This window comes from Pundamilia nyererei, unplaced genomic scaffold, assembly GCF_000239375.1.
Source record: "Pundamilia nyererei isolate P.nyererei 1_Seehausen unplaced genomic scaffold, PunNye1.0 scaffold00432, whole genome shotgun sequence".
Lineage (NCBI taxonomy): Eukaryota > Metazoa > Chordata > Actinopteri > Cichliformes > Cichlidae > Pundamilia > Pundamilia nyererei.
In genome coordinates this window covers 29,784-41,091 of record NW_005187833.1, presented here as the reverse complement: position 1 = coordinate 41,091, position 11,308 = coordinate 29,784, and the positions used below count along the sequence as shown (strand labels likewise).

The 11,308-nt window shown below is 45.6% G+C and overlaps 1 protein-coding gene across 2 annotated transcripts in view; it reads left to right on the top strand.

The window, feature by feature from the left end:
* The window catches only part of raph1a (Ras association (RalGDS/AF-6) and pleckstrin homology domains 1a), an 82,879-nt gene extending 72,663 nt beyond the window's left edge, over window positions 1–10,216 (top strand). For both annotated transcript variants that reach the window (XM_005753486.1, XM_005753484.1), the window contains 4 exons: window positions 122–242; window positions 1,393–1,523; window positions 4,525–6,874; window positions 10,130–10,216. In XM_005753486.1, the coding sequence (XP_005753543.1) occupies window positions 122–242; window positions 1,393–1,523; window positions 4,525–6,874; window positions 10,130–10,146 (2,619 nt within the window). In that variant the 3' untranslated portion in view covers window positions 10,147–10,216. The remainder of the gene's footprint in view (window positions 1–121; window positions 243–1,392; window positions 1,524–4,524; window positions 6,875–10,129) is intronic.
* Window positions 10,217–11,308: the final 1,092 nt, after the last annotated feature.

Here is an 11,308-nt window from a genome sequence, read left to right as displayed (position 1 = left end):
CCCCCCAAGTGTTTATTCCTGCCCACAGCCTGATGCACATGGGGGAGCACTGTGGGGACGCTGTGTACTTGCTGAAGCTGCCTTTCTTGTGTAAAGTGTCACCTGTGTATGTGTCCATCAGTACGGGAAGCAGCTGTACATCAACTTCCAGGAGGCAATGAGGAGGTCGGAGGCAGCCTATGATTGGTCCTCCCTGTCTTCATCTTCCATCAAGTCTGGATCCAGCTCCTCCAGCCTTCCAGGTCCGTGTGCCTCCTTTGGTTGAGATCATTCACTGGCTGGTAGAGCTGGACATATCATACCGTTCATGGTAATACTGGTGTAATGTTGGGCAACGATAAGAAAATGAAATATGGCGATAGAATATGGGTAAAACGCGCATGCACAGTGCCTTTGTTTACATACGCACATGGCGGCGACGGAGAACGAGAAGAGCGAACGCGGCTCGTTGAATGAAACGATGAACCAGAACTGGTTTGTAAAAGTGCTGCAGCTTCAGTGGTGGAACTGGTTTATCTTTCGTCCCTCAGACACACAACAAAGCACTATTTTTGGTAGCGCATGCTAGCGGGCCGTCGTTATTACCGTGTTGTTTGGAAAATACGACACTTAAAATCGATCCTTTGATTTTTCTGAAAGTCGACAGAGCCCCTTATAATCCCGTGTGCCTTATGTATGAACTCTGGTTGTGTTTACTGACCTCGAAACGATTTTATGTGCACGGCGCTCGAAAATCTGTCAGATGTTTCAGTACGACTTTGCTGAGCTACAAAGCCGCACCGCTTGATGGATTGTTGGAGCATTACGGCTATCGTAGGCGGAGCCTCGCGGAGTGATACGTACTGTGCTTCAACATAATGTTACCGTGTTGTGTGTGTTTAACCTCTTTTTAAGTGTTGTGGATGTTATACATGGTTATGCTGAGGATATGTCGGCCAGTTTCCACTGGAAACTGTCCGACAGGAGTTTGCACTGTTACATGTTTATATAACTTTAATGCAGATAAAAAACAGCTGCTTGTTTAAGTGAAAACACATTGATGGTTTTTTGCACTAATAAAGTTGTAAAGTATCTTGTCTTGTGTCAATTATATCGTCAGTTACATCGTAGTTATCGCAAATTTTCAAATGTATATGGTGATAAATATTTTTGGCCATATCGCCCTGCTCTAATGGCTCGTTCATAGCAGTGTGTTGTTATGTATTACATGTGAATGTACATCTCACCTACAGAAGAACACATTAGGGCTGAAGGAGCACTCAGAGCCTGAGAAACATTGCTGTGGAAAGATTCTTTCAAACATGAGCTCATCTTTTCTCTCACGTCAGGGCCTCCAAGTAGACACACTAAAAGCACTGTCATCAGTTTTTCAATGTTTTGTTAACCCTCCAGAATCCCAGTCCAACCACTCGAGCCAGTCAGACAGCGGTGTATCAGAGATGACATCATCGGGCCACACCCGCTCCCAGAGTGTCGTCAGCTCCATTTTCTCTGATGCTTGGAGGAGAGGAACGCAGGGAGAGGTGCGGTCATGCTCACAGTGTGTTCCTCCATCATCTGTTTGCTTGTGTTCTGCCTTTGCCCATGTTTCCCCTCTGCTTTCCTACCAGCGATCAAAGATGAAGGGGCGTATGCCAGTTCCACTTTGTGCAGGAGGAGGAGGGAGTGGAGGTTAGACAGGAAGTGATGTAACCGGCATGTTAACAGCTTGGCTGCAATCTTTAAAGCACTGGTTTTATTTGAAGTGACACTTGAGCTGCAGTTGTATAAAAATGGACAATCATGACATTGAACAGTTGAGTAGATGTGACAGATGTTTTCCTCGACGTTAGGCTTACGGTGCTTCCTCCAGCATTTCTGTGCATTCATTTGAAGGCCTTGAAAAGCTGTTAGTGAATCACAGTCTGTGGTAAATCATACGTTCATTAAAACCCAAACTGTACGAGTTTTAAAAAGCTACAGTAAAAACAAGCAAATGTAGATGTTGCAGATGTGTAGTTAGGATTCAGGAATGTTCGTTGGTCGTCAGAGAGCAAGTAGCTGCGAACACCAAGCTAATCCTTCAGAGTGTTTGCAAGTCAAAGATGTTGTTTTTGCTGCTGCGCTGCAGCCAGTGTCATTATATCATGTAATGTAACACAGGCTTGTTGCCATTACTGTACGTGGAGTGGTCACGCTCACGGGCACGGTGACCCCAGTGAGGTTAGAGTCAGGACTAGGGGTGGGTTTTTATAATCGATTTATCGATTAAAATCGATTCTAGCTTGGCTAACGTAAAATCGATTCATTAAAATCCTGAATCGATTTTTTAATATAAATTTATTTTGCCCGAAATGCCAGAATCTCTGGTGAAATCTCACAAAATTTCAACCACCACCAAACAGCTAAGACAGTAAATGAGAGCAGGTACAGGGATTCTGCACAAAGATGTAAACACACAGCGCGACCCGCGAATCAGAATCAGTGAGATGTCGCCTTTCTCACAGTCGGGGCTGAAAGCCGACAGCTCGCTGATTCTGATCTGTCGGCGGGTCCGCGCTTTGTGTTCACGCCCTTTATGCGCTGATTCTAAAGCTGTTAGTTTGATGTCTCTCCAAACAATATTGACCGAACCAGCAGCAAAAGAAGATCCAAACGCTTCACATAAACATCGTCATGAATTCACTCTGACTTTTACTGTTTTGCTTCCACCACGATGCACAGCTCCCCCCCCCCTCTCTTTCTTCAAGAACAGTTTCCCGTCTAAAAATCTGTTTTTTGCATTATTCACTTGCTTGTTATGCACAAGTCTACTGTTGTTTACAGCGCTGTTGGCCGACGTTTTTTTTCCCTTTTACAGTCTTCTGGAAAGAAAACCTCATTTCTGCCGTTCAATACTGAACAAATGTAAACTTTTTAAAATTATGCAAAATGCAAAACGCTTAGCCGTGTGTCTAATAAAACCGCTGTAATGTCAGAGGTAATGTTCATGTGTTGATTAATGGTTTTCTTTCGTTTTTGATGTACTGCAGAATATTTTTATAAAATCCCAGGCCAGGAAAATCACCTTCATGTTTTTCTGTTTTATCTTCAGCTACTTTGACACAAAGACCTCTGCTGTGATGCTCACACCTGTGATAAAGTCTTGCGTGTGTCAGCTTCCTTTTTATAGATACAAAAATATGTAAATGTACTGATCTGAATTATAATATTTCTGACAGTCAAAATTTCCCAGATTCAAATCGAATTGAATCGAATTGAATCGAATTGAATCGAATTAAATCGAATCGTGGATCGAATCGATTCGGGACCTTGTGAATCTGAATTGAATCGATTCTAGAAATCAGTGACGATACCCAGCATGTATATGTTGGTTTTCACCTGTTTTAAACGGCTGCAGCTGACCTGTTGGATTTTCTTCCTAACCTCGTGGTGTGAATGCCCCCTGCAAACATTTAATAAATGACACTGTTTAACTAAAGCTAACCAGACATGTTTGAGCGCGGCTCACGGTGAACATCGTTGAGTTTGATGCCAGATCAGAGGATAAACAAAGAGTTTGTAAAGAAAGCTGGAACGAACGTGGAACAGCAGCTAAACCACAAACTGCCTAAGACGCGTGTCAGAGGAACCTGACACCTGCCCAGAATATAAAACGTGTTAATAACATTGAACTCTAACGCTAATAATAATGTTGAATTATGCATTGTTTGCTAACTATGACTTGGACATGCAGTGTATTGATTTAATGAGAAGGTTTCCACTGTTCACTGCTAGTATGCTGACAGGCTGCTGCTGGCCTACGTGCCCCTCTGCACGAAAACGTTAACATTATAGTAACTTCAGAATCAGAGAAACTTTATGAATCCCAGATGGAAATGGAGCAGCAAATACACAACAAACAACAAGAACTCATATTAAATTAGTTTAGGAACAAAGTTACGATAGATAAATATATCGAGATATAGGAATAAATATACATATGAATATAAAAGGACAACTTGTAACATTTTATACAAGATAAAATCAGTTTGGGGGATTTAACAATAAACTATGTTGATACAAATGTAACAAATCAAAAAACTGACTTAAATGCAACAAACAAACAAGTTTTCAGTTTTATTGATATAACGTCAAATCACAACAACGAGGTGCTTTATATATAAGACAGAGACAATCCCAACAAGCAGACAAACCCCCCGTGAGCCAGCATTTTAAAGCTTTAGCAGGGAGGAAGACAGGAAACGGAGCACTGTGGAGGATGTTAATGATAATTAATGATTAAATACAAACTGGTGTACAAACACAGATTTAATAACAAACACATTCAGTACCTTTGTATGTAAGGCATGTTAAGACCTCCTAATGACTCTTCAGTGAATGTTTGTGTGTGTTCTCTGCACTCGGTTGATGTCTCGCCTTCTTGTGGATTTTTTCATTTTTAGAGTCGGGTGTCTTTAGCTTGTGGTCATTTTTTCTTTTTCCCTCCTTTCTCACCACGTCTTTATCCTGCATCCCACTCCCCGCTCTGATCTCTGTCTGCAGATGATGAAGATCGACCCGATCAGTAGACCCATCCCTGTGCAGATCCCCAGCCTCTCCCCCCAGCCGCTCCCTCTCTCTCAGACTCCACCATCCCGGACCAGCTTCACTGACAGCCTCGTCCCATCTGAGGACTCCTCCCCGTCACCGCCGTCGCCTCCCGCACTGCCCCCTGTAGCGAGCGTGGCCCATCAGCCGGCTCCTCCCGCCTCATACATGAAGTACAGCACGCTGGCTCGCCTGCAGAGCCAGAACCAATCCAGAACACAGCAGGCGGGTGCCCCCCCACCCTCGCTTTCCAACTACAACACCCTTCCAGCTGCCTACAGCACCTCCCCTCAGCTACCACCATCTCCTCCCCCTCCTCCTCCACCCACGGCACCAGCGCCGGGCTCAGCCATGGCAGCATTGAAATTTGGCCCTCCAAGCCCATCCGCTCTTCCACCACCACCCCCACTGGAGGAGGAGCTGGCACAGGAGCCCTCCTATCTCCCACCCCCTCCTCCCCCCGAGAGCCCGGATGCCAATGGGTTGCCACCTCCACCACCTCCAGAGCCCATCCCTAGCTCATGCACTCAACTCTCCAACACGGGCCTCCAACAGTTCCTGGCACAGAAGTTTCCCAACATGGTGTATGACTTCAGCCCAGCAGTGCCTGATGATAACTCTCCCCCACCTCCTCCACCTCCCACTGAGCTGTCTCCTCCAACCTCCCTGCAAGGTCTCCGGCCTCTGTCACCTAACGCACCACCTCCTGCACCTCCCAAAACCTTCACTGGAGGATTTCCCCCTCTCACTGCTCCCAAACCCTCGGGCCCCTCTTCCCTTCCCATCGCACTCTCACCTGTGTCTCCAACACAGCCACAAGTTGGACACGGATCATTTAAAAAGCAGCAGAGCTTCTCCACAGGACACTCCCCAAATCAGCCCCCTCCCACTCTGCCAAAGCAGCACAGCCTTTCCTCCAAAAATCTTGCCATCTCTCCCTCTTCCACCTCCTCTGCTGTCTCCATTGCAGCTGCTACCTCCTCTTTGGTCAAACAAATTGTCAATCAGTTCCCAGGAAACCCTGCCCCTAACTCCAACATGGAGGGATCCAAGATCGCTGCCCCTCTGTCTCCTCCAGCAGTTAAGGCCAAACCAAAGTGGCAACCTGGCAGTGTCATGGCTCCACAATCCCCAGAGTTCCCGCCACCTCCTACCGACAGCTCCCTGGGAGAGTTCCCTCCTCCTCCCTCTTCTTCTTCGTCCTCCAAGACAAGTTCGCCCATAAAGAGGTCGCCTTCCTCCTCGTCCACGGGATCCTCCAAACGGGGCCCTCCACCTACACCTCAGAGAGCCTCCTCTATCCGCTCCAGTTCATCAGGAGAGACCCAGGAGGAGAGGCCCAAGACGGTTGAGAGCCTGGTTAGCAAATTTGGCCAAGCTCCTCAAATGGGCACCTCGTCGAGCTCCTCGTCAGCGACAGGGTCACCTTCTAAAGACTCTTCCTCACTTCCTGCTCCGCTACCCAAACCAGGGAAACTGAATCTGGCGAACCTGCCGCTGGCGCTCCAGGGACTGCAGACCGGGCAGCACCACCAGCCGGCTGACTTCCAGTGTCCTCTGCCCCCACCTCCTCCTTCCCAGCCTCCTCACCTCGATTCATCCCCAGACTACTTCCCACCTCCCCCCAGTGACTCTGAGCTCTTTCCTCCTCCTCCTCCTCCTCCCCACCCATCAGATTTTCACCAACCCCCAAAGGTGGCAGTGGTAAACCCCCAGCCACAGATGCAGTCACACCAACATCCAGCAACCTCCTCCTTATCCTCGTCATCATGGAAACAAGGGTCACTGAAAAAGGGGGCGGTCCTTCCTCCAACACTGAACCGGCGAATGAGCAACACGGCCCAGTACGATAATGCAACTTCAATGCCCCTCTCACCACCACCTCTATCTCAGACCCCACCCCCATCACTGTCTTCTTATTCCTCCTCACCTGTTCCCCCCACCTCCCCCAAATCAGTTGCTCCAGGCTCCCTGGCACTAAAGTCTCACTTCCTGGAAGACCTAAACCGAACCCTTAAGAGGAAGTCTGTGTCTCGCCACGGCTCGCTTACCTCCTCCCACCTCATATCCTCCTCCAAGATGGAGCTTGTGGGCACCATGGACGACATGGCACTCCTCCCCCCTCCTCCACCTGAGCTCCTGCAGCAACAGCAGCAGCAGGGAGTCCGAGGACACTCTCAGACTTTATCTCGCCACCACGCACACTCCCACTCCGCCAAACACGCCAACATCTCAGGCTATGCAACGCTGCGGCGAGGCCCGCCTCCTGCTCCGCCGAAACGGGACCAAAGCACCAAACTGACCAGTGAGTGGTAGGGGAAGGAGGACGCTGTGGGTGGAGCTTAAAGAACCAAACTCAACAATTTGGTGTAATTGTTCCTGAAGAGAAAATAATTAATGTCTCTCTCCTTATCCGTCTCGCTCCATCCTAAACCATCCACCCTCGGACTCTGAGGAAGTAGCAAGTGTCCTACTCTTAATCTCAGACCCTGATTGTTAATATTAACCTCATTACTCTTATCATTAACAATACATGTTTAATCCAATAAGTATGAAATATGTATATATCTGTATACAAGCGAAGCAGAAAAGTCACCTATCGAGCTTTTTTCACAACGTCTGTGCAGCTTAATTGAAACTCGACTAGAGACAAAGACTTGAACGGCAGCAGAGACCTTTTGCTGCAAAACAGCAGGTACTGCATGGAGCAGTGGCAGTGATGTTACTGACCCAGGGAAGGAGGGATCATTGAAGGACGGCACAGTGTGTAAATGTGTATTGTGAACTGAGGGGGGAGGCAGGCGGGGAGCCCTTAGAGGGAGGTTTGCCATTTATTTCCAACTGTTTTTGTGTGTTTTTATATAAGATTATTTAATACTGGAAAGATATTGTTGTTATAGTTATTTTAAGATTTTAAGACGTGTCCGGAGTGAATGAGTTTGACTGGGGATGGGTCTGCCTTCTTCTAAAGATCTGGGCTGCCAAAACTATTATACAGCCAGTTCCTCTGGGTTTATATTTGGGTCATTTCTAAATAAGTCTCTTTCGTTCCACTCTTAACAAACCGCCAAGTAACTAGCAAACTGTTTAGGGTTAGCTTGCATTTTAGCCACATGTTAAACAAGCCGAGTTTGAGAAACGAGAAGATGCTACTTTTGAAATCAAGTCCCTCCATAGAAAGGAGCAGATGTGAGGTTCATGTTACGCAGGTTCACCAGTTCACCAGTGCTGACTCCCAGGGCGTAAAACCAATCGGTTGAATATCTGCTGATTGACATGTTGTATGTCAGGTAGACATTCAACCAGGGATGCTGGGCACAGATTATAAACAAATCAGGACTGAAATTACATCACACGAGTATATTTGCGCCAGTTGTTTTCTCGTCTTCCCTCTGTAGAGGCCATCAGGATAGACCTGGACTTCTTTTCTCTCAGCTGTCTGTACTTAAGTGTTATGATGAGTCAGGTTCTCTGAGCGCAGCTTTAGTGCTCCAATATCAAAGACGTCCTTTTAATGACAGACACAATCACCACATTGTTGTTGGTGGGCCTCCCTCGATGTTGTAGAGGTCTTCCTGTTAAAAGGAAGTTAACCCCCCCCCCTCGCTGTCACCACTGTCCTCACAGAATATCGTCACACTGTAACGTCTTTGCCCGCACTAGTACAAGGCACTCAGCCACTCGTTTTGGTCCTATTGAATAACAAGTTCATTCATTAAGTTCATTATGTAAGTCCTTGTCATGCTGTGCTGATCAGGTGTACTTGTAACTGACAAGTCATTAGCCGAAGAGCGTTTCACAGTCAGACCTGCCTCTTTCATCAAATGTGCTAATATGCAGCCAGCTTCAATGGAAATGGGTTAAATGGAAATTATAATGTAGACCAGCGGTCTCCAACCTTTTTTGCACCACGGACCGGTTTATGCCCGACGATATTTTCACGGACCGACCTTTAAAGTGTCGCGGATAAATACAACAAAATAAAACTAGCACCGGTACCGAAAAAAAGAAGATTTATTCATAACACACGTGAAAAGACCCAGGAAAACCGAGTAAACGATAAAAACGATAACAAAATAACACTGAAAACCGATAAAAACCCTGAAAACTATACATTTCACCCCTGAGCCTCAACTCTCGCGGCCCGGTACCAAACGACTCACGGACCGGTACCGGTCCGAGGCCCGGGGGTTGGGGACCGCTGCTGTAGACTGATGCAGCAATCTCAGAGTAAGAAAACCACCCCGCGTGTGACTAATGTTTGAAGTCCTAGCACCAGCTGATGCTAGCCTTCCATGTGTAAGCTGTGTCAGTGTCAGTAACTAGTTTTTTCTGGGTCATGGCTGAGTGAAATTTACATGATACTTTCCCACTGTGCAAGCTGGGGTCAGGGTGGGGGCGAGATGCAGACAAAGTACATAGAAAAGATCCAAACATGAAATAACCTGGTAAAATATGACAAAGATGCTGCCCAAGCCTAACAGTCCACCAATGAAAGAAGACTGTACGAGTGTGTGTTGTTTTAACTCTTCAGTCACTTGTAAGTTAGCGAAAGTGTGCGACCACTAAAGTAATCAAACACTAAAGGATATGCTGGGAACAAGTGCCTGAAAAGCAACATGCTAACTGTTAAAAGCATTGTTTACATCACGCCCTGACCACCCTAAAGCCTGGACTCGTATGATCTGTGACATACTCACTAGCATCTTTGTGTGACGGTGTAGCCAAAAAACACTCATCTCGAGCTTTTATGGGGCAACAACCTGATAGGATGACCGAGAGTAGCACAGGTCTCTGTTGGCCTTAATGTCCCATTGCTGGAACGTGCTTTTGAAAATAACAACAGCTTCTATTAGGACAGGTTCAGGTGCAATTAACTCATAGAACCATGAAATGCACAATTTCACTTTTCTATTTACTTTTGCGCCCCCTGGTGGTTGGTTTTTTTTAAAGAGCAGACGGGGCTTCAGTCAACTGCAAGTCTTTTGAGCCCTGTTTAAACCGTAACACTGTTCACACTGAGCCCTGATGTTAACCTTTGGAGTTGAAATATCTGTCAGATTAAGGTGACAGCTCTGAACTGTTCACCTACAAGATTCACTGGTTGCAGCATCCCACCCACATGTACAAACATTTGGGGTTAACGTTTGGTTAAAATAATATTTTGGGGGCTGTGGGAAATGATTGCGGATATTTTTCAGCACTGCCTGACACGAGGAAAGAGCACCCTGTTAAAAAAGACACTTCTCTGGTGCTAAGAGTGTGGATACAACCCATGACACTAGTCAGCTATCGCAGTTAGCCTTTGTAAGTCAGTAGATAAAGTCAGACATGAATGACTCTGTTTTTAGCAACATGTCTTCTGGTAGTAGTCAGAGGGTACATGTGGTTAGAGTAGCAGCAGGACGTTTCAGGTCAGTCGAGTTGTTCGTCTCATCCTTCCACTCTTATAGTTACTGAAACTTGCTCTGTCATTTTTGATAAAGTTTTTAAATCCATTTTCTGATCTTTGTTTTCTATTTTATGTGCCGCTTAACCTCACTCTGTCTCTACCTTCCAGTTTTTAATCCTGCCTGATGAAAATCCTCTGCATGACATGTCACCACCACTGCACCAGCACAGATGCCAAAAATATGATATTCCTGCCCCAGTTTGGCAATCATCTCAGCTCTCAGTTGTTTTCCCCTCCGGTTTGTAATTATGGTGAGAAAATGGTTTAAGTTTGTTTTAATATTTCAACCACCTGTTTGGTGATATTGTTGGGGAGGTTGGAGGGATTCACCTGAGAGAAATACTTCTATAACCCACTGCCCTGCAGGAAAGTACTCACTCGGTGTGTTTCAGCGACACTCGAGATACAGTTTGACGCTGATTGATGTCTTGAAAATGTCTTGCTCAAGGACACCCAGCAGAGAACATGGCTGTTTGGTGTCACGACTGCTGTTGCATTTAAAATAAAGGAGAAGTGATTCAAACGTGTGCACATTGAACATTTGTATACAGGTCTGTAAGCCGTTAGTGTGTGGATCCATGTTTCTGGCAAGCTAGCAGAACTCCATCATGAGCATGCCTGTTAAACTGATGCAACAAAATGCACACAGTGATGTATGCTTAAAGTGTGCGATATTACATTTATGTTGTGGTCTTTGTTTATAAAACATCCACAAAATGAGTTGATCAAACCAACAACCACAGCAAAAAGTGTCGTTTGTCTATAGCAGGGGTGGGCAACTCCAGGCCTCGCGTGCTGGTGTTCTGCAGGGGTTTTTTTGTTTTTAAACCTTTATTGAAAGAAATTCTCATATACAAAACAAGTCAAGGAAACAGACCAGAATTGTAACAATTTACATTTTAAAGTCATTATAACTTTACTGGGAGAAAATAAAAGTTTCTAGGGTAAAATAATAAGGAACATGGACCTTTTGACACAGGCAGAAACATTAGAATAGCAAGTACTTTGTGGTTTTACAGCATAGTACAGCAGTCTTTTTATTCATATTTGAAATAAGCTTAAGTGACTTAAAATATTGACAAAAGGAATTGAAGAAGACGGTAAACATAGGAGAGGCATCTTCCACTTACATGATTGAATAAAATACACAGCACTATTACAAAACTGACAACATCTGAGATTTCAGAGTCCAGGTTGTCCATAAAGTAAAGAACATCCTTAGATGTGAAGGAAGGTGTATTGGAAATCTGAGTGAAACCCAACAGAGTATTTCAAACCAAAAAGCAT